General features: G+C 42.6%; 3 protein-coding genes across 3 annotated transcripts in view; 1 reads left to right on the top strand and 2 right to left on the bottom strand.

Moving 5' to 3' along the window:
• LOC124040837 (potassium/sodium hyperpolarization-activated cyclic nucleotide-gated channel 2-like) overlaps positions 1-1,361 on the bottom strand; it is an 83,863-nt gene extending 82,502 nt beyond the window's left edge. The window contains exon 1 of the mRNA XM_046357937.1: positions 233-1,361. Within this exon, the coding sequence (XP_046213893.1) occupies positions 233-1,356 (1,124 nt within the window). The 5' untranslated portion in view covers positions 1,357-1,361. The remainder of the gene's footprint in view (positions 1-232) is intronic.
• Positions 1,362-8,424: 7,063 nt separating this feature from the next.
• Positions 8,425-13,005, bottom strand: LOC124041517 (E3 ubiquitin-protein ligase RNF126-like). Its single transcript, XM_046359197.1, has 9 exons — positions 12,853-13,005; positions 12,043-12,101; positions 11,849-11,909; positions 11,491-11,729; positions 11,277-11,348; positions 11,108-11,177; positions 10,903-10,996; positions 10,698-10,813; positions 8,425-10,572 (listed from the first exon to the last, which is right to left on the bottom strand). The coding sequence occupies exons 1-9, from the start codon at positions 12,925-12,927 to the stop codon at positions 10,420-10,422; spliced, it is 939 nt and encodes a 312-aa protein (XP_046215153.1). The 5' UTR covers positions 12,928-13,005; the 3' UTR covers positions 8,425-10,419.
• On the top strand, positions 12,955-23,546 carry sugp1 (SURP and G patch domain containing 1). The gene is made up of 14 exons (XM_046359196.1): positions 12,955-13,109; positions 13,592-13,763; positions 13,895-14,004; positions 14,188-14,445; positions 14,657-14,780; positions 14,892-14,995; positions 20,153-20,276; positions 20,456-20,808; positions 21,112-21,218; positions 21,479-21,656; positions 22,089-22,195; positions 22,364-22,509; positions 22,679-22,808; positions 22,898-23,546. Exons 1-14 carry the CDS (start codon positions 13,091-13,093, stop codon positions 22,922-22,924), a joined length of 1,959 nt encoding a protein of 652 aa, XP_046215152.1. The 5' UTR covers positions 12,955-13,090; the 3' UTR covers positions 22,925-23,546.
• Positions 23,547-23,928: the final 382 nt, after the last annotated feature.

The raw sequence follows: 23,928 nt of genomic DNA, 5'->3' as shown, positions 1-23,928 counted from the left end.
ATAGTCTAAAATACCAGCCAGAACAGGTGGGCCAAAATGGGTTATTGTGTCTGGTTTATAACAACTAATGACAATAGACTGTGTTGCACAATGCACATTGATAATAGGCATTCTACTTCTGGGCCCCTGGATTCTCATTATAACTTGTTGTGCTATGGGGCCAAACAAAGACTCTCCATGACAATGCCAACATGCACACTCACAGATACCAACCGCAGCACTTAACCCTTACCTGAAATCACTGTAGGGGTGGATAATCCAATTGCCCGCTGATTTAACCCGCTCTTGCTCCCTCTCCACCGCCTTTTGACTCCCATACATACGTAAGGAGAATTTGTTAACTCCAGGTTGCAGCATGGCACTGAATTGTCGCTGCATGAAGGTGCTTCCGCCGGGCTCGGCATCCTCGGTCTGGATCTGGGGTCCCTCCTCGGGCTTCTGGAAGGTGACAGAATTCCTGGGCTGCTGGGTCGTCTGGGTCTGGGTCGAGCCGTGCAGCGATGAGGAGGCTTTCCTGCTCGGCGCGTTGGAGAAGGACACCCTGGAGTCTTTTTTCTCGGGGACGCCGGTGGAAACCGGGGTGATGCCGGGGTTTGCGCCCACTTCCCCGTGGCCCTGCGTGGTGGAGATTGTTATGGAGCCATCCATGCTGGCCCTGGCTGAGTTACAGGCACCACGCCTAAGGGTCCCTCCGTCTTCGGCCCTACCCGCCCCGGCAGTCTTGTTGGAGATGATCGAGCGCAGGCTCCCGGTCCCGGAGTCCCTCCTGCATTCTCCGTTTTTGTTGCATTTCATTCTTGAAATTGGAGCGGTGCTGTTGCAACCATCACCTGCTGCCGCATTTAAAACCTCGAGTGTGACGGCGGCTCTAGACGTCTCCGCCCCTGCCACTCTGTTGGTCTCGCCGCGCCCGGCATTATCTCCCAGACACGTTGTGGTATCAATCGCTTTGGATGCTACAGTGGGCTCAGTGGCAGCAGGCGCGTTCTCCGCTTGCAGTAGGCTGGGCTCATTGTTTGTAGAGTTATTGCTGGTAGCCGTGGCCACGGCTCCCCCTCCTGGCGTAAAGTTCTTCATTCTGATGCTACCTCCACCACTACCGCTACTGCTGCTCCCCCCGGCTCGGCGCAGCCGCGGATGCTGAAACTTGGACTCCTCCTCACCATCCTCCGCCTCGTCCATGATTGCTTTGCTGGCCACGACGAGCTGCTTCACACTTGGGGCGCTCTGACTGGCAGCAGCAGCGGGGACAGAGTCAACACAATTGCTGCTGTTGCTGCTCCTACAATTGGACGCGGCAGCTTTGGGCGCGCTGATGTGGCTACATCCACTTCCGCCCGCAGCCTTCTTTTTCATGGTCGCCTTCTTGTCCATGGGCATGTCAAATTGTGCCTCCATTTATCTTTAGAGAAAACCAATCAGGAACAAATGAGAGGGGAGAGAGAGAAAGGAGAGAGAGGGAGGGTGGACGTGACTTCTTTGCAAACTTTACAAGAGCAGGTATCTGTGGCTGTGCTCACTTTCAGAGATCATGTAAGCATCGCTTCAAGATAGTTTCTCTTTTATCACATATAATACAAATTTGATGGCAGTTGCTCTGTGATTAAGTCACATTCGACAAAGGATACTGTAAACCTTAGGCCTTATTTAATTAACCTGCAATGAAATTCTAATCAATCAAACTTCCCAAATATTCAACAAGCTTTCAGCTAAAATCATAATGTGGAGTCCTTTGGGGTCAATGACTCACATCATTCAAAAGCTATATTAAAACGTCATAATGAACCAATGATATATTTTTTAAGGGTGTTTCCAATGACAATATGTCAAACAGGCGTGTAGCCCCCTCTAGTGTCCATACAGGTGGAATACATTGAAAGAGACCTCAAAGTGATACTAGTATTTTTCCTTTACCTCAACTCATCTGCACTGATGAGACGGTGAACTCCCACAGTAACAGCAACTTTCCAATTGGCATCCATAACTTTCAGGGAATGGAAATCAAGAGATAAGGGGAGGAGGCCGCAACTATCGAAATACATTGAAAGAGACCTCAAAGTGATACTAGTATTTTTCCTTTACCTCAACTCATCTGCACTGATGAGACGGTGAACTCCCACAGTAACAGCAACTTTCCAATTGGCATCCATAACTTTCAGGGAATGGAAATCAAGAGATAAGGGGAGGAGGCCGCAACTATCGAAATGCATCCTTTATAAGCATGTCCTTGAATCTAAATATTTGGATTTTCATTAAAGATTATCTTCAAAGATACAGCTTTCATCTTACACCAAGCTTTCCAAGAAGAGGGGTACAGTCACCCAGACCTTAGATTAGGATATCAGTGAACAGATACATAGCGTTCGCAGGCACCAAATGATTCTTTCTGGTAGGATTACATTCTATCTCCAGTTATAGCCTGATGTTACCACCATCAACAGAACCATATAACTTAGTGTAACCACACTATTATTTCAGGACTACTTTACAATAGAGAAACAATGTTCAATCCATCTCAAATTGTTTCCAAGCATTGAGCTGAGCTGAGCACGTATTGCATTTTAAATCAATCATACAGTGTTCAAACCAGACCAACAGTAGGATACTAAGGAACAGCTCTGAAAAAGGACCCCAACTCCTGATCTGATAGTAGACAAGGATGCCTTTGAGGGAGATCAATGGTTAGGGAAAAAGTGGCCAGTATTTCTTTATTGCCAAGTCTGCTATATCCAGAGCAATGTATTCAAAGTGTTGGGACCATAATAATAGAAGCAATAGAACAAGTCAATGATGGCATAATGGGTGGACTGGGGGCCATTGCAAGTGTACCCATAGGAGCAAAGCAGTAACTAAAATCAGGAACTAAAAGCAAGAAGTGTACCCATCAATATGTGCTGTGATTTTTGATTCAACTCAACTCATCCAGGCTGTATCATAACTGGCCGTGATTGGGAGTCCCATAGTCCCATTGGCAGGTTTAGGCAGTCATTGTAAAAAAGAAGTTGTTCTTCACTCACTTGCCTAGTTAAATAAAGGTACAAAATAAAAAATATATAGAAAAAAACTGACCAGAGGCCTAAATGGAATGGTATCAAACACATTTACATTCCATTAATTCCATTCCAGCCATTACAAGGAGCTCATCCTCCTATAGCTCCTCCCACAAGCTTGCAACTGCAATTACAAAAAATACATTCCTTTGCATGAGCCATCAGTTTACATATATTTGAATGACCAGAGGAGGCTGATGGAAGGGGCTATAGGATATTCGAGGATATTGGGACATTGAGTTTACATTACCATAGAAATTATTGCATCACAATACCAGGCAGACATTGTGAGTTTACCAGTCAAATTGCCAGGGTTAGAAATTCCAAGCTTGTTCTAGTCATTTTATTTCTATGGATGAGAGATTGAGGTTTCTGCATTATGATGCATTTACAGTTTGTAGCCATGTTAGCACTCCATTAACACTACATGGGGAATAGCTATATATATTTAAAACACATGCTATGTAACTGAATATCTAGAATAGAACAATATAAACAATTCTAAAAGTTGGCCAATCTCTCTAAATATATGGTCATTGGGATGTCCCTACCCCATTGAAGTTTAAATGCAAACTGGTTAAGGTAAGAGCTAAGGTTAAGGTTAGGAAAAAGGTTGTGGTTAAGGTAAGGGTAGGGTAGGGTAGGGTTAAGGATCCCGGATAGCACGAACCCTAAATATATGACTATGGCTATATCCACTCTCCAGATGGACGGGACGTTCCGTATGGTTTTTGCAGCGGGCGCAAAAGTGGGTCATTTAGCGAATGATGTTCATTATATTTGTCTGTTCATTCGTAAGTTAGGTATGACTAAATATTGTTTCCACACTTAGGAATGTAATCAGAACCTTATATTATTCATTTTTATATTATTCATTATTCACCCCTGGCGTAGTCAGCCAGATACAGTGAAAGACAGCTGTCACTCTCAAGTGCTCGCGCGGTGGCTACCTAGAGTTACGTTAGCTTTTTGCTCTTGTGTGTCGTGGACCTTTTGGCTATGGATCCCTTCAACAGTTTAGAGCCTGTGATATCTGTTCCTGTTGGTCTAAAGAGGAACTCTTCTAAAAAAAGAGAATGAACATGAGAGACAAGATCAAGCGACGGGAAACAATAATGGGCTATACTGGCTGCAAACAATGAGCTGTGTCACTCAAGAATCAATCCATCCTTGACCAGTAAATTAATTGTGACATACTTTCAATGTTCTTATTATTCCTAAAATCCTTCCCTAAAGTGTAGGCTATATAATCAAACTCAAAAAACCTCCCTTGATTTATCCATTAAAAAAAACTGTAAAATCCCCATTATAAAAAAATAAAAGTTGCTTAAAAGTCCTTAAGGAAAACACACATTGTATGAATAGTTCCCTCTGGATACAATAAATCAGCTAGGTGATATTTGCACAATATAGTTTATTATTTTTAACATTTATTTAAGTATAGCTACTTTATTACAAGTAACGTTTAAAACCCAATCAGGATACTATTGTTCTGTTGTTTTGGGTGTATATATGATGTTTTGCCCCAAAAACGTGATTATTTGTCTCTCTAAAATAAAATAACCTTGCAATATATTTCAAACAAAATAATGTCTGTCTTTCCACTAGCCTATGACATGGTAAGATGGGAAAATAATTGCCCTCTCTCTTTCACAAGATGTGTTTTTAATTCATGTCAATTTACCAGCACCCCCCCCCCCCAAATTATATATCATGTTTTGGAACATAACTTCATATATAACCTGATATTTTACCTTCTACATTGAGACCTTGCTCTTCTGTTACAGTATCAATGGGACCTGCATGAGAGGACACACACACACACGCACAGCCTTCAAAATCACTGCCGCTGATCGCACACACTCTGTGTCAATGACATTCAGAGGTTGTCTGAAATCACTGAACTTGTCTCAAACATCCATGCAGCGATACTAAACTATGTTTCCCTGCGGTCAATTAGGTTATCGTGTTCCAAGTATCCTTGCCGCAGGTCTCTTACCTTTTCACAGTGACGCTGTCTGTGAGATGCCGGGTCCAGTCTGAGCTGCAAGACAGTGTCTCTCGCTCTGCAGAGGCTGCCTGCCTCAATTCCACTTCCTGGTATAGTATGACGCTCTGGATTCATTTGCATAAAAGGCAGAGTTCCAAAAATAATAATTGATCTTGGAAGAGATCCAACGAGATCTGAGGAATCCCAGAGAGAGACAGAATGGAAGGCTGGTTGAGCAGATTCTGCTGTGGGGTGGTCTGGTGGGAATGACCTGGAAGCAGTGTCAACATTCATCATTGTTTTGTGAGAATTTGAAGTTGCAGCTATAACCACTGACACAAGGTCAGCTATTCTTTCAACCTTCTATGGTTTAGGTTCAAACTGGGGTTAGGGTAATCTGGTCTCAGGTCTGTGGTTAAGGTCAACATCAAGCTAAAACCCCAGCTACATTTTAAATGACAATGACAATGACATAACTTTTCTCCTTAACCCTTCTGACACCCAGGTGGTGACACACATCTCTGCGTGCCTGGCAGACATCTCAGCTTGGATGTCAGCCCACCACATCAAGCTCAACCTCAAACAAAACGGAGATGCTCTTCCTCCCGGGAAAGGCTTGCCCGCTCCAAGACCTCTCCACCACAGGTGACAACTACACGGTGGCTCCTTCCCAGAGTGCAAAGAAACTTGGTGTGACCCTGGACAACACCCTGTCATTCTCTGCAAACATCAAAACAGTGACTCGCTCCTGCAGGTTTATGCTCTACAACATCCGTAGATTATGACCTTTCCTCACACAGGAAGCGGTGCAGGCTCTAATCCATGCACTTGTCAGCTCCCGTATACACTACTGCAGTTCTCTGTTGGCTGGGCTCCCTACCTATCCCATCAAACCCCTGCGAGTTATCCAGAATGCTGCAGTCCGCCTGGATTTCAACCTTCCTAAATTCTCCCATGTCACCCGCTCCTCTGCACACTCCACTAGCTTCCTGTCGAAGCTCACATCATCTTCAAGACCATAGTGCTTACCTACAGAGCAGTTAGGGGAACCGCGCCTCCTTATCTTCATGCTATACTCAAACCCTACATCCTAACCCAAGCACTCTGTTCTGCCACCTCTGGTCTCTAGGCCCTTCCACCCCTACTGGAGGGCAGCTCCCGCTCAGCCCAGTCAAAGCTCTTCTCGGTCCTGGCACCCCAATGGTGGAACATGCTTCCCTCTAGCCAGGACAGTGGAGTCCCTGATCATAAATTCTTTGTTGAGGGAAAGTGTACATGATACGATTGTGATGTGTTGTTTCACCTACCTATCTTAAGATGAATGCACAAATTGTAAGTCTGCTAAATGACTAAAATGTCAAATGTAAATTAAGACTGGTCATAACATATTCATAGAGTAACAATAAACATGTCAGTCATGTGCAGGAAAGGGTTTAGTGAGAGGAACACAAGAATAATGCTTTACACTTCTCTATCCTCCTCCACCTCCTGTTCTTCTCAGGAAGCCAATCAGATGAAGGTGTGGATAACACCAGGCCAGGGTGGTCTCTTTCACTCTATTTTTGTTCTTTTCCCCACCCCTTTCTTCTTTCTCTCATTTCCCACCTCCAAACACACACACACACACACACACACACACACACACACACACACACACACACACACACACACACACACACACACACACACACACACACACACACACACACACACACACACACACACACACACACAGAGATAGAGAGAGAAAGATAAGGCTGTTCTAAATGGGTCATAATGAGTTTAGCCTGATAGGGCTGCAGCAGTAGAGAGGAGAGATACAGTTTACACAGATGCGTCTCACCAGCAGGACTGATAAGGACATGACTTGGGTGGGGGGGTCTTCACACACTAAAACATACTTTAATCTTTATCGACACATTGCTTGGTCTGAAATAACATTGAAATGTTCCCATGATCCCTTCAGGGACAATAGGTGCAAGCCTAGGGGTAGCGGTTAGGGGAATATTTACGCTGGGCCACAAGAACACACAAAATACACTGTACTATGCACATAAAGAGTCAACAGTACAACGTCAGGTACCATCTTTAAAAAGGCGATAAAATACGCATAGTGAAAAGGAGGGTGCATTGGGCAGGGTGAGAAGTGTTAAATGGCCACATGTTTCCAGAGGCTGCGGCCTAGGACTTCACTCTTCCTCCATTTCCTCCTTCAGGACAAGGCTCCTGAGGGAGCAGAGCTATGATTGGCTCCATGGTTGAGCTCATAATTAAGCCATGTTGATTGGGTTACTGTTAGAGGAAATTATAGTTTAGATGATCAATTATGTATACATTAATGATTAGAACCATTTATGCTAATACTATTATGTTATGATTTGAAAAGTATGGGTTTCTAGTAAAACTGTTACTGAAAATGTAAGCAGAAATGAATTGTGTCTGTGTCTCCTGGGAAAGTTTAAGAAGGAGGGATAAGATAGTTTTTCAAACAGATTTTGGTTGGATTCCATTAGTGGAGAGAAGTATATCCTTTAGACAGGTTGGATTGTAGTTTATGAGGGGAGTGAAACTATCTCCAGGACCGAATACTACGCCATTGTAAGGCTAGGAGAGGGTGTGAAACTGATGACGTCATTTTATGTCTTCTTTCTTTAAAATGTAATGTTCTTTGTATTTTGGGTCAGTACTCTCTCGTAATAAACGCTGTTACCTTTGGCTTTTAAGACTGGTCTCATTCTACTTCATGCATAATTAATGAACTTACAATTCATTAATGGATTAGAAATGAGTGCTTATTGATTTTGGCAATTAAAGAATAAAAGGAATTTAGAATTCCTCTATCAGTTACTAATCAGCATGCTGTAACAGTGTTCTGCAGCATGGCAACACTTAGCAAATATTGTATAATGGATTCACATAATGGTCACGTTCCACTGCTTACGACTTTGCCAGACCTTTCAACGCCTGGATAGGTATTTTACCTATCAGTTTACCACATCATATGTTATAGCAATCTGTCAGTCGATGACACAGTCGATGACATGGCACGCAACCATTGGTTGATGCATGCAACGTCTAAGCGGTGGAATGCGACCATTGCCTGGCTTAAGGCCATTGATATGTAATATAGTTCAGGCCCCTGATGGGTTGCTTCAAACCTTCCTACCTTCCTTGAAGTGACTAACTACTGAGGTGAAATTACCTTGTTTGTGCTACTGTACTTTCACCTATCGGGAATAATCAGTGAGAATGGATGGAAGCAGGGAGGGTGCTTTTCTAAAGTATTGGAACAAGGCACTCGATTCCAGACAGCTCACATTTCACCAATCAAAAAACATTCTAGACTCTTCCAGAAGAAAACCATTTCTACTAATACTGTAGTAGTGCTATGATCAAAACTGCAGTATAGTCCAGTTTTGATATTTTATTATGCCTTTACCCCAACAACTTAGAACAGGTTAAAATGCATTGAACTGAAATTCATTGTATGGGATATTCAAGGAGGAAACATACAGTAGTGAGAACTTGCTTTCCATTTTAGAAAGACATAGTAAGATAATCTTGTCAATTGATAGATAGCCTACAAGAAATTAGAGAATACCAAAACTTTTGAAAAATGCAGATAAATTGAGACTAATGTGAGAATCACAATATGAGCCTTAAAATTACTGTTCAGCGATGCAATACTATTTTTTCTCAGTAGTAATTTCCCAAAAGTCACATTCTTGAAACCAAACAAAATGTTGCGCAAAACAAAAAGTGCAAATAAATAATCCTAAAATCAGATGCATATCACTCAGTTCAGTTGGCTGTACAGTGGTTGACCTGCTTGTTTATGTTCTTAATATGAATACCTCTATGTACACATCTCTCTCTCCTTCGGCATGGAAGTTTGTAACACCACAGTTAATTGTAAAAAAAAAAAAAAATCCCTTTTAAATATAAAATGTTTCCCCATCTTGTGGCAGGAAGTCAAATCAAGCGTTCAAATCAAGCGTCAAATCAAGCGCACTCTCAGTTCTTCTGTGGATACTATTATACCTCAGCCTGTGCTCATCATCCTCTTCCTCCAGTTTCATTTGAGTCTTCACTCCTTCCCTTAACATAAGCATCGTAACAGGAACAGTGCCAGTGTCCACTCCAGTTCACACACTCATGGGGAGGAATGATTTGTGTTCAAAGTTCACAATAAAAAGGGGGGTAAAATAAACGCTTTGTTTTTATTGCAGGGTTTGGAACCAACATTATTTTTCAATTGTTTCGTTCTGAACAGAACCATTATTTTTTTCATTCTGAAGAGTTCTAAAACGGTTGAAACACCAAAACAGTACTGGTTTATATCGTTCCTTTCTGTTTCTTTTTAAGCATCTTAAATATATATTTATAATTTGCTCAACATTAAATTACTAATCAGTGTGGATACAGCAGCTTGCTGTGGAGCGGGTTACCGATTTAATTTGTACGGGAAGGTCGTTAAGAGCAAATTGTATTTCGTCATAACAGCATGGTTTAATCATAATTAAAGACAAACATACACACTGAGCTGCCAGTAACAGTGTAGGGTGTGAGATGCAACTGACATTTTGAGGGTGAAGAGAGAGCGAGGATGGAGGAAGCTTGCCTTGAAATGCTGGGCAACTTGTTATGACATGGATTATCTGAATTAGGCCCACAGAATTATACCTACGGAGGAGCGGCTTCTATGGAGGAACCTTCAATGTCTTTGAACCTCAGAGTTGGTTGAACAGAGCAAACGTTAGCTCGCTAGCTAACAAGCTTGTGTGTACAGAGCAGCATTATAATTAAAAACACATATTTTCTTTTTGTAGTTAATAAAACCAACGTGAATAACTATAGTATCCTTCACTAGCAGTGAATTTTGTTACGTCGTCAGTAGGATACAGTAACCTATGCTTCAGAGGGGAGGGGCAGGTGGCCTACACACTACACACACACGCACTAGCAAAGATTTCCAGCTGGCAGGCAGACGTGAGGGCTTTGTATTGGCGCTTTGTTGCAATTTTTGTGGGATTGGAAAAAAATGCCTGGAATGTGAAAGAGCGTTATTAACCGGTTCCCATCCTTTTAAAATAACGGTTCTGTTCTGGAACTGTATAGATCAGTTTCATTTTCGATTCGGGTTCTGTTCCTTAAATAATTTCTTTATTTTCCGGTTTTCAGTTGTGTTCCCTGAACCGGTTTATTGTTTCGCCTCCAGAGTAGAGTCATCTCCCCAGCAGCTTCTCCCAGAGGGCCTAGCAGAGCACTGAGAGAGGTGGCCCTCCTGAGCCAGTGGTAGAGTGGGGGTCTGCCTGGGGTGGGGATGAGGTGTTGGTTGTTGCAGGAGGTGTTATTTTGAGGTTTGATGGTGATGGAGGTCTAGGAGTTGTTGGCAGCGTTCTCGTTACTGGGGGAGTTGGAGGAGGATGAAGAGGAGGAGGAAGGGGAGAAGTTCATTCCTGATAGTCCCGGGGGGTCTGTAGCTGTGTTCTGTCCACTGAGACTCTTTCTGCACACTGGACATGTGTCGTGCTGAGGGAGGAAGAGTAGGACACAGACAAAAGAGGTTCAGCTGACATCTGCTTCAATGAGAACACATACATTCACACCACTTCATTTAAATGAATGAAAATGTGGTATAAACGCAGCCCACATACTTGTTCCAGCCATGGTACTATACAGTCATTGTGAAACAGGTGATTGCACGGAAGTTGCCTGACAGTCTCCCCGACACTGTAGTCTTCTTTGCACACAGGACATTCTAAACTGGAACCTAGAATTAAAGAGAACCAATTTTGTGGTGAAGTATTCCTTTAATATGACCTTTGAACTCTGGGGTTGCTTGATGATTTGTTGACTCACCCACATGTTCCTCTGTGATCTGGATGGTGGGCAGGGTCTTTATCCTCTCTCTGTCAGCAGGAGGAGGACCCGTGTTCTCAAACTGATTCAATAACTACAGGGCAGAGAGGGAAAGTTGTATTATTAGGTTGTGGAAATGTCACCAGCATTTGATGTCATTGCATGTAATTGAATCCCTTGTGAAGTGTAGAGGATTTGGGTATACCTGGGTAATGATAGCATCAAGTCCATTGGCACCCCAAGCATAGTCCATTGGATTTGAGTGTAGCATGCCCCTATCAAGAATATTCCAAGAAATTACTAGAAATACAAAGCAACTAGTATGTTCACAGACACAACATAGAGTATGAGGGTATTTATATAATAACACATACCATGGTCCCATCCCAATGTTTGGAGCCATGGCTGTGGGTGCTATGATTCCATTTACTAGCTGCTGGATGATTCTGCAGAGGGACAATGAGAAACATCTTAGTCATTTCCTGAATTCCTTCCTCAAGGAAACTGAACCATGTCGCTAAACAAGCAAGCATCCTTCCTTTCTCATCTCCTCTCAAAAGGGCAAGCAAGCTGTAAAGTGTTCCATACCCCTCTAAAGTGGGTACTCCCTCGTGTCTCTGTCCCTGTCGCCGTGGGATGTGTCGTCCCCGTGGTTGCCGGGCACTGTACCGTTGCCGTGATGCCATCTCCCGTTCCCGCCGGTTCTCCGTTTCGCGGTTGTCTTCCGTCGGCATCCCCGCTCGGAGGTCAAAATTCTCATCAAAGATCCCCAGAGAAAACTGTCCGTATCCGGGCGGAAATGTAAACATGTGCTGGTGGTCCATAATCTGAGGGGGGAGGACAAATGGAAAAACATACGGTCACTACCTTGAAGTCCAACCAAGCTGCATAAATTCATGAAGAACAAATGTTGAGTTGAGGAACATATCAGTTCTGTGTCACTAACCTCGAAAGTCGGACGGTTCTGATCGCTAGTGGAGGCAATGGATGTGGACTCATTTTCAGTGCTGGAAAGAAATATCAGAAGTGTTCTCATCTTATCTTCAACTATGAACCAATGTGGGACACGGACAGTACTGTTAATGGAGAAATGCTGCTGAAAGTGTTTCAACTCTGATAGACAAGTAGATAATACTGTACCTTCTTTCCTCTGATAGCTCTTCAATGAAGCCAGATTCACACTGTGGACAGGTGTAGTCCTGCAGGAAGGCAGAGATAAATCGTATTTAGAACATAATCATAAATTTGCATCAGTCAGTCTCATACACTTTCATGTTTTTATTTGATCTAAAGCAAAACAAAACAAAAACATCCCTATGGAGGCTATGTAAGTACCGGGAATTAAGATCGTTAGCTAACTTCAACCAGATGTTGCTTGAATTTTTTTTTTTTATAATTAAAAGTTGGCTATTGACCTCACACTTTGATCATTTTAACAATAGCTGATGATCTATTCAATGATCCATTGCTAATGGGAGATATTTGATCTCTCTTGGATGCTAATGGGAGATATTTGATCTCTCTTGGATTCCAAAAGAAGCTACCTTTGGAGGGGCTAGGGACCAATGTCCCTGTTTATCTGGCAAGCTGTCAGAATCACGAACAGATAGACAAGCTGTCATTGGAAGAGCATTTACTGGTTAGCTTTTTCATTTAGCTAATTTAGCTAGCGCCTCAACTAATCCAACAAGTCACGGAGGCATGGTCTCGGAACACCCTAACAGACAAACTACACGCTATTTTGGTAGCTGGCGAGATTATAAATTAAATCAGCTGTCAAATGACAAAAACACACCTGTCAACGTGAACGTTCTAGCTACAACCCAACGTTTAGCGTCAGCTAGCTGTCACGCTTCAGTCAGAGGCAATCGTGAATGAAATAACGTAAACCCCACTTAGCTGGCCATGGTTTTCTTTTCTAAACGACAAAAACCTCTATGGAATGCTTACCGGGAGACGAGGGTTGATCTCTGCTGAACATTGGTGACAAAAAAAACGACAGGGCCGTAGGGGAGCTTCAGCCATCTTCTGATTCTTTACCAGACAACCGAGACGGAACGTGTAAGGGTAGCGACAACGGACATAACTCGCTGCCTTCGGGTTCGATTTGCAAGACGGACCGGAAGCGGAAACGAGTTTAGCAACAGCTAGCACATAACAGCGAATACAGATCTAGCTAGATTCAGCTATGGAGTCCGGAGATACAGGTAAAACTTCGCAATAATATGCAATATTTGAAATGACAGACCTGTATATAGCTAGTAACATGTATTCCAATATTGCTAAACTATTGCCCCGTCAAATCCGGTTCTTGTAGCTAGCTACCACCGCCCATCAACAGGATTTGTTGATGATGCATCAAAACTCAAACATATTTGTTGCCACAATCAGCATCAACTGCATATGTGAGATTCGTGAAAGAATTGGTTGTAGTTTGGTAGCTACTTCTTACTAGAATAATACCTGAGTTGATGCCACCCGAGTTAGTTAAAACTAGCTAACCCGTTTTTACCAACCCAGGCCTGCTTCTCTTGTCTGTGGCAACAAACACGTTTGTGACTTTACTAAAATACTCTCAAAGAGCAATTACAAAGCGATCCCCTCTTGTGACTAACATTATTGGTAACAGTACACACAGACAACAAGTGTTCCAAACTCATCTACTGACTCTCTTTTATTCCCACTGCAGGGAGAGGAGGCTGGAACAACAAGTTCCGGCCACCTCAGAAGAACAGGATGAGTGTGAACATTCTCCGTCAGGAGGAGCTGATCGCCCAGAAGAAGCGCGAGATTGAGGCTAAAATGGCAGAGCAAGCCAAGACCAAGAGCCTTCAGACTCCCAACAGGCCACTGCCACCAAGGTACAGCAGACCTGGGTTTCTGAAACACTACAAATAGGTCTACCTCTATACTTAATCCCAGCTGGAAGTACTTGATTGGTCCACTTGACTGGTTGACTACAGCCATTCATTTTGACTTCTTATCCCTACAGTTTACCCAGTTTACAGGGTCCGTCTTCGAACAATAACAAGTATGTGAATGACGGAAGTTTCTTACAGCAGTTTATGAAGCTGCAGAAGGACAAACCCTGCCCCGACTCTGGTGAGATGGGTAGCTCTTTTGTCTTAATGGGTTTCAATAGAAAATGTGTTCGGGCTTTACATGGTACAGAAATTATGAAGTAAAACACAGTAATAATTTATGAATTACTTGATTCTTCTGGATTCATTAAACAATTAAGGAAGCACTGCAGTGAGTCTTAACCCAATTCTGTACCCTCTCCAGGCTCCAGCAATGACACCAAAGCCCCATCTTCATCCATCCCCAGTCTGTCGTCAGGAGTGTCTCAGCCCCAGAAGAAGAGCATTCTCATTGGCAAACGTCCCGGTCTAGGCATCAGCAGCATGCTGAACCAGTTTAAGAACTACTCCCAGTCAAAGAAGACCCCGCTTCGCCCCCAAAGGCCTAGCATATTCAGCTCCCCAGATGATGATGATGATGAGGAGGAGGATGTTGATGATTTAAGCTTCCTAGAGATCAAAGGTAATCAATGATCTGGTTTTAGACATCTAAGGACTGCCAGTAGCCTGGTTGCTGGTCGGATTCTGTACTAGGCTACTTGTTGTTGTCATTTCACCCATGTCATTGACTGTGTATTCTAGTGACAGAGTAGCTGCTTGTCTGAGAGTAGTGCTTTTCCTGAGTCTGCATAGCCTTTTACAGTAAAGGTAAGGTACTCATAGCCCTCTTAAAGTTTCTCCCCCAGAGGACCCAGACACACGACTTATCCTGGACAAGATGGCAGCCTTTGTGGCTGAGGGAGGGCCTGAGCTAGAGAGGAAGGCCAAGGAAAACTACAAGGACAACCCTGTTTTCTCGTAAGTCTGTATGGCTGAACTAACAGTATGTCGAATTTATATTATGTGTTTGTATGTAATGTGGCCTCTTTTTGTCCTGATATAAAGATATGTTCCTTTTCCACTTTACAGATTCTTGTATGATAAGAACAGCCGGGACTATCTTTATTACCGAAAGAGAGTTGCTGAACTACGAAAGGATAACCCAAAACCTGAGACGCCGTCATGTTCTAATGGTAAGATTACCTATATCGGTTCTCTCTCTCTTACGCTCTCTCACATATATGCTTGGTCTCAGCTCCAAAGACTGCAGATTAAAATAACACCATTCAATCTATCTTTATACATGTGAATGATATATACATACAGTTGAAGTCGGAAGTTTATATACACTTAGGTTGGATTCCATTAAAACTCTTTTCAACCACTCCACAAGTTTCTTTTTTACAAACGATAGCTTTGGCTAGTCGGTTAGGACATCTACTTTGTGCATGACACAAGTCATTTTCCCAACAATTGCTTACAGACAGATTATTCCACTTATATTTCCAGTGGGTCAGAAGTTTACATACACGAAATTGACTGTGCCTTTAAACAGCTTGGAAAATTCCAGAAAATGATGTCATGGCTTTAGAATCTTCTGATAGGCTAATTGAGTATTATTACTCTACTATTATTCTGACATTTCACATTCTTAAAATAAAGTGGGGATCCTAACTGACCAAAGACAGGGAATTTTTATGAGGATTAAATGCCAGGAATTCGGATAAACTGAGTTATAATAATACATCTTAGCCAAATGCATTTCATGTGTGCAAATTCTTCCCGGGATTGAACCCACTACCCTGGCGTTACAAGCGCCATGCTCTACCAACTGAGCTACAGAAGGACATACATCTTAGCCAAATGCATTTAAACTTCTGACTTCGTGTGTGTGTATAATATATATATATATGAGGTCGAACGATTATGATTTTTTTAACGCTGATACCGATTATTGGAGGACCAAAAAAGCCGATTCCGGTTAATCGGCAGATTTAAAAAAAAAAATGTATTTGTAATATTGACAATTAGAACAATACTGAATGAACACTTATTTTAACTTAATATAATACATCAATAAAATCAATTTAGCCTCAAGTAGATAATGAAACATGTTCAATTTGGTTTAAATAATGCAAAAACAAAGTGTTGGAGAAGAACGTAAAAGTGCAATAGGTGCTATGTAAGAAAGCTAACGTTTCAGTTCCTTGCTCAGAACATGAGAACTTATGAAAGCTGGTGGTTCCTTTTAACTTCGTCTTCAATATTCCCAACTTCCTTTTAACTTTGTCTTCAATATTCCCAGGTAAGAAGTTTTAGGTTGTAGTTATTATAGGACTATTTCCCTCTATACCATTTGTATTTCATTAACCTTTGACTATTGGATGTTCTTATAGTCACTCTAGTATTGCCAGTGTAACAGTATAGCTTCCGTCCCTCTCCTCGCTCCTCCCTGGGCTCACAACAACAACAGCCACCACATCGAAGCAGTGTTACCCATGCAGAGCAAGGGAAACAACCACGCCAAGGCTCAGAGCGAGTGAAGTTTGAAACGCTATTAGCGAACGCTAACTAGTCAGCCATTTCACTTCGGTCACACCAGCCTCATCTCGGGAGTTGATAAGTTTGAAGTCATAAACAGCGCAATGCTTGACGCACAACGAAAAGCTGCTGAGAAAACGCACGAAAGTGCTGTTTGAATGAATGTTTATGCGCCTGTTTATGCCTACCACCGCTCAGTCAGATACTTGTATGCTCAGTCAGATTATATGCAACACAGGACACGCTAGATAATATCTAGTAATATCATTAACCATGTGTAGTTAACTAGTGATTATGATTTGTTTTTTATAAGATCATTTTAATGCAAGCTAGGAACTTACCTTGGCTTACTGCATTTGCATAACAGGCAGTTATGTTGCACTCCTTGTGGAGTGCGTTGGACTAGTTAACTGTAAGGTTGCAAGATAGGATGCCCCGAGCTGACAAGATAAATCTTTCTTTCTGCCCCTGAACGAGGCAGTTAACCCACTGTTCCTAGGCCGTCATTGAAAATAAGAATGTGTTCTTAACTGGCTTGCCTAGTTAAATAAAGGTATAAAAAAATACCGATTTCCGATTGTTATGAAAACTTGAAATCGTCCCTAATTAAATCGGCCAGTCCGATTAATCGGTCGACCACTAAAATATACACACACACACACACACACACAGTGATTTCAGAAAGTATTCAGATCCCTTGACTTTTTCCACATTTTGTTACATTGCAGCCTTATTCTAAAATTGATTAAATCGTTTTTTCCCCTCATCAATATACACACAATACCCCATAATGACAAAGCAAAAACAGGTTTTTTGAATTTCTTGCAAATGTACTAAAAATGTAAAACATATCACATTAACATAAGCATTCAGACCCTTTACTCAGTACTTTGTTGAAGCACCTTCTGCAGCAATTTTCAGCCTCAAGTCTTCTTGGGTATGACGCTACAAGCTTGGCACACCTGTATTTGGAGTTTCTTGCATTATTCTCTGCACATCCTCTCAAGCTCTGTCAGGTTGGTTGGGGAGCGTCACTGCACAAGTCCGGGCTCTGGCTGGGCCACTCAAGGATGTACAAAGACCTGTCCCGAAGTCACTCCTGCATTGTCTTGGCTGGGTGCTTAGGGTCGTTGTCCTGTTGGAAGGTGAACCTTCGCCCCAGTCTGAAGTCCTGAGTGCTCTGGAGCAGGTTTTCATCAAGGATATCTCTATACTTTGCTCTGTTCATCTTTCCCTCGATCCTGACTAGTCTCCCAGTCCCTGCTACTGAAAACATCCCCACGGCATGATGCTGCTACCACCATGCTTCACTGTAGGAATGGTTTCATCAGACCAGATAATCTTGTTTCTCATGGTCTGAGTCCTTTAGGTGCCTTTTGGCAAACTCCAAGTGGGCTGTCATGTGCCTATTACTGAGGAGTGGCTTCCGTCTGGCCACTCTACCATAAAGGCCTGATTGGTGGATTGCTGCAGAGATGGTTGTCCTTCTGGAAGGTTCTCCCATCTCCACAGAGGAACTCTGGAGCTATGTCAGTGACCATCGGGTTCTTGGTCACCTCCCTGACCAAGGCCCTTCTCCCCTTGATTGCTCAGTTTTGCCGCGTGGTCAGCTCTAGGAAGAGTCTTGGTAGTTCCAAACTTTTTCCTTTTACGGATGATGGAGGCCACTGTTTTGGGGGACCTTCAATGCTGCAGAAGTGTTGTGGTACCCTTCTCCAGATCTGTGCCTCAACACAATCCTGTCTCGGAGCTCTAATGACAATTCCTTCGACCTCATGGCTTGGTTTTTGCTCTGACATGCACTGTCAACTGTATGTTATGTAGGTGTGTGTGCCTTTCCAAATCATGTCAAATCAATAGAATTTACCACAGGTGGACTCACATCAAGTTGTAGAAACATCATGGGTGATCAATGGAAACAGGATGCGCCTGAGCTCAATTTTAAAACAAAGGGTCTGAATACCTATGTAAATAAGATATGTTTTTTATTTGCAAACATGTCTAAAAACCCGTTTTCACTTTGTCATTATGGGGTATTGTGTGTAGATTGATGAGAAATGTTTTATTTAATACATTTTAGAATAAGTCTAATGTAACAAAATGTGGAAAAAGTCAAGGTGTCTGAATACTTTCAGAATGCACTGTTTTTGTGTGGTATGTATGTATGTATGCATACATGCATACATACAGTACAAGTCAAACGTTTGGACAAACGTACTCATTCCAGGGTATTTCTTTATTTTTACTATATTCCACATGGAATCATGTAGTAACCCAAAAAGTTTGAAATAAATCAAAATGTTATAATTGAGATTCATTTAAAGTAGCCACCCTTTGCCTTGATGACAGCTTTGCACACTCTTGGCATTCTCTCAACCAGCTTCATTAGATAGTCACCTAGAATGCATTTCAATTAAAAGCTTTGCCTTGTTAAAAGTTCATTTGTGGAATTTATTTCCTTGTTAATGCATTTGAGTCAATCAGTTGTGTTGTGACGAGGTAGGGGTGGTATTCGGAAGATGGCCCTATTTGGTAAATGACCAAGTCCATATGGCAAGAACAACTCAAATAAGCAAAGAAACGACAGTCCATCATTACTTTAAGACATGATGATCAGTCAAAGTCGGAAAATTTCAAGAACTTTGAAAGTTTCTTCAAGTGCAGTCACAAAAACCATCAAGCGCTATGATGAAACTGGCTCTCATGAGGACCGCCACAGGAAAGGAAGACCCAGAGTTACCTCTGCTGCAGAGAATACATTTATTAGAGTTACCAGCCTCAGAAATTGCAGCCCAAATAAATGCTTCAGAGTTCAAGTAACACTGTTACTTGACTGTTAATCAGACCTTCGTGGTTGAAATGCTGCAAAGAAACCACTACTAAAGGACACCAATAAGAAGAGTTGCTTGGGCCAAGAAACACGAGCAAATGAACATTACACCTGTTGAAATTTGTCCTATGGCCTAATTGAGTCAAATTTGGTTCCAACCGCAGCATTCTGCAACGATACGACATCCCTTCTAGTTTGCGCTTAGTCCCACTATCATTTCTTTTTATACAGGACAATGACCCCAAACACACCTCCAGTGCTGCATCAGATGACCTGGCCTACACAAACACATTACCTCAACCCAAATGAGATGGTTTGGGATGAGTTGGACCACAAAGTGAAGGAAAAGCAGCCAACAAGTGCTCAGCATATGTGGGACCTCCTTAAAGACAGTTGGAAAAGCATTCCCCATGATGCTGGTTGAGAGAATGCCAAGAGTGTGCAAAGCTGTCATCAAGGCAAAGGGTGGCTACTTTGAAGAATCTAAAATATATTTTGATTCAACACTTTTTTTTGGTTACCACATGATTCCATACGTGTTTATTCATGTTTTCACTATTATTCTACAATTTAGAAAATAATTAAAAAATAAAGAAATGCTTGAATGAGTAAGTGTGTCCAAACTTTTGACTGGTACTGTATATTGCCCTCCTTGGAGAGTTTTAGTTTATTTTGAAAGGTACCATTGCACACACAAGCGATGAGGGCCGACGCTTCAAATGACAGACACAATTATTTACTGAAAACTACTAAGTCCTTCACGACAGACTTCATTTACCATGCCCACTGTTCATGGGGTTATTTATTCAAAAATTAGGCCTATATTTTAATATCAAATCCACTTCCCCAATCACCACCATGTCCCCCTGCTCCTCCCTCTTCTTATCCCCTACTGGCTGTAGACTGGTGTGTGAGGGCCAGTTGAGTACAGTACGGTAGTAGTGTGAGTTGAGCCCCAGTACTGATAGGCTGCTTAAAGTCTCCCCCCCAGTGGACGAGGAGACCCAGAGGGTGGCCGAGAAACTGGCCAGTTTTGTGGCTGACGGAGGCCCCGAGGTGGAAGCCATCGCCGCCCAGCACAACAAAGACAACCCCGCCTTCAGGTTAGTGACAGTCTCGGATATTGTAATGAGTGTTTTAATGCATTGATTTCAATTGCATTTTTATTGATCCCCAAGAAGAAATAGATTTGTCATAGTATTGCATACATTATTAAAAAACCTAACATGTAAAGTGGACAAAATACCGTTAAAGATGGCTTATTTCTTGTTCCTCTTCTCAGTTTTCTTTATGACCTCCAAAGCCCCGCCCATCAATTCTACAAGGAGAAGGTGGAGGAGTACCGCCAGGCCAAAAGGGACCAGAGCCCCCCAATCAAGCAGGAGCCCGGAGTGGGGTTCACGAGGCCAGCTGCTCTTCCCCTGACCTATCCTCCCTCACCTTCTCAGTACCCCAACCTGCTGGGACAGGTGAAGCTCGAGCCGGGTCTGGAGATAAAAGAAGTAGCAGGGCCCCCCATGGTTAAGAGGAAGCGGAAGAGCCGCTGGGGATCAGAGGATGACAAGGTGGATCTGTCGCTGCCACCCATCATCATCCCCAAGGAGGAAGAGCCAGAGCCCAGCCCGTGTCTTTCTGGTACACCCACACACACCATAGTACACAGCCTCTCTTGTATCACACAGAAATCCAATCAAATGTATTTGGTCACTTACACATATTTTGCCGATGTTATCTCGGGTGTAACGAAATGCTTATGTTCCTAGCTCCAACAGTGCAGTAATACCTAACAACACAAAACAATACACGCAAATCCCAAAAATTAAGAAATATTACAACGGAAAGACAGTTGTTTTAGTATATCTTAGACTAAAAACAGTTTGTAAGGAATGTCTATCCTGGCCCTGTGTTGTGTCCATCCATGCGGGGTGTGTGTTTCAGTTCATGAACTGAGAGATCTGGGCTATAAGAAGGGAAAGCCTGTGGGCCTGGTTGGGGTATCAGAGCTCTCAGATGACCAGAAGAAACAGCTCAAAGAGCAACAGGAGGTACTGCATGACCGACAGACAGAGCACAATACACAATGGCAGCAAATTGTACTTTCACTGTTTGAATTGTTGGAGACTTGGCAGTGTTAATCATTTTAGTATTTTGGGCATAGTTTGGTATGGGAGTGCCCAGCATACTTCAAACCTAGCCTCTAACAATGCAAGATGGGCTCAGTTGCGTCCGTTCTCAGTCGTCTCTGAAACCTTGACTGAGATGTGTCCGGCCTGCACATGCATGTGTGCCTTTGTTCTCACCCCAGATGCAGGAGATGTTTGACATGATCATGAAGCATAAGCGTGCCATGGCAGAGATGCAGGTGATGTGGGAGAAGGCGGTGAGGGACCACTCCCACGAGTACGACAGTGATGAGGAAGTGGACCAGCAGGCTGGCACCTGGGAGCACCGCCTACGGCACATGGAGATGGAGAAAACGCGTGGTAAGATTCATGAAGACAATGGCCATGTTCGAGATCATCAAAACCGTGATGTATCATTGGTAAATTCTGACTGATCTATAAATAATATTGAGTAGTTATTTATGATACAAGGAGATTTGTAGCTCAGTCAGTCTCAACTTTAAAGTCCGCTGCAATGTCAAATGCGCATAATGTGTTTGTTAAAAAGTGAAAGGACTTTTGAATGTGAGGTTTGATTCTTGAAAATATCAGTTTATTACTACGATAATTTTTGTTTAATCAACGACTACTTTCAGAACATTTTGTCAACAATTCATTAATGAACTCTGAGAGATACTTCTTCATATTAACCTGGCCTCGTTCAATCTGAATGTTCAAAACGTTGTGTTCTGCTGAACGCGCCCCTGACGTAATTTTGTGTTGACGTAAATGGCTACTTGTCTTTTCCTCCAGAGTGGGCGGAGTCGCTGACTGACATGGGAAAGGGGAAGCACTTCATTGGTGACTTCCTACCTCCAGAGGAGCTGGAGAAGTTCATGGAGACCTTCAAGGCACTCAAGGTCAGTTCCAAATCTTCTCCCCAACTTTTCTCTTTGCCACTTAACCCTTGACCCCTTCGTTGCCTAGCCTCAGCCAAAAAGGAATTACCAGTGAACCACCATTTGGGGAACACATACTCTATTCACATGATCTCATATTCTTGCATTGGGTTTTGTGGTGTTCTGCAGGAAGGCCGCGACCCAGACTACTCGGAGTACAAGGATTTTAAGCTAACGGTGGAGAACCTCGGTTTTCAGATGCTCATGAAGATGGGCTGGAAGGAGGGCGATGGTCTTGGCTCTGACGGACAGGGCATCAAGGCCCCTGTCCACAGGTGTGGGACTGTCGAATTCACAGACAAATAGTATACACACTTGGACTCAGGCATAGTCACACAAAGACATGTAAAAACTGAACATGAACACGCACACTATTGGCTGATACAAGGTCTTCTACACAGCTTATACACAGCTAACCAGCTGCTGTGGTTTGGTTTTCTCCAGGGGAATCACGGCTATTGACGGGGCAGGGTTTGGCGTGGACCGGCCCGCTGAGCTCTCAGGACAGGATGATGAGTATGACGCTTTCAGAAAGAGGATGATGCTAGCCTACCGCTTCAGGCCTAACCCACTGGTAATTACTACATAATATGCAAGCTGTTCTGTTCAGATGACCTGGCATCGGTAAGAGTTTTTGGTAACACGTCTTTTCTCTGTTTTCAGAACAATCCAAGGAGACCATACTACTGATGAAGAGGCCTGAACTTGGCCGACTGTCAAATTTCCTTTTTTAAACCACCAACAGTGGCATGATGGCCCAGTTATGCCCTTCACTTTGTTGTGGGAACAAACTGTAAGACACTCAGTAATAGTAATTTCCTCTAGATTGTGTGGAATTTTATAGTTGTTGATAAATTGTTTAGGTTGGAGAATAAGAGGGACGGATTTGTCGGATTTAAGTTGTCTAAGACTCAGTTGATGTTCTTACGCAATTGCAGAATCAAAGTATCATATTTGATCAATTGGATGGCTAGGGTATAATTATGATGGCTTATCTGATTTTACAGTCACGATTCAAAACACAGAACGACCTATCAACACTACCTGTCCTCACTGTATTGTGATGTCTATCTTTTTGTTTGGATTTTAATTTCTTCACATGTTCAAGATGCTACTTGACAATGACCGTAACCAAAATACATAATTTGACTGGTAATAAATGGCTTTGTAGTTAGTTCTTTCTGTACATGGGTTTGCTATGGTTGTTTGATCACCCTTCAAAGATTTGAACACAGTGTTAACACATCGTAAATTCAAGCAACGAATGTAAAATGCTTCACTGCGAACAATAAAACAATTAAATTGTCTTGAATGTGTAGTATTAGAGTATGCTTGTCGCTGATAATTGCCCTCTGACTTGTGGAAACCAATTTTACACTGAACAAAAATATAACCGCAACATGTAAAGTGTTGGTCCCATTTTTCATGAGCTGATGTAAAAGAAGTCACAGAAATGTTCCATATTCATAATCTTATTTCTCTCATGTTTTGCGCACAAATTTGTTTACATCCCTGTTGAGCATTTCTCCTATGTCAAGATAATCCATCCACCTGACAGGTGTGGCATATCAAGAAGCTGATTAAACAGCATGATCATTACACAGGTGCATCCTGTGCTGGGGACAAAAGGCCACTTTAAAATGTGCAGTTTTGTCACTACACAATGCCACAGATGTCTGAAGTTTTGAGGGAGT

The sequence above is a fragment of the Oncorhynchus gorbuscha genome, linkage group LG08, assembly GCF_021184085.1.
Source record: "Oncorhynchus gorbuscha isolate QuinsamMale2020 ecotype Even-year linkage group LG08, OgorEven_v1.0, whole genome shotgun sequence".
In the NCBI taxonomy this organism is placed as follows: domain Eukaryota; kingdom Metazoa; phylum Chordata; class Actinopteri; order Salmoniformes; family Salmonidae; genus Oncorhynchus; species Oncorhynchus gorbuscha.
This window is presented reverse-complemented; position numbering and strand designations above follow the sequence as displayed.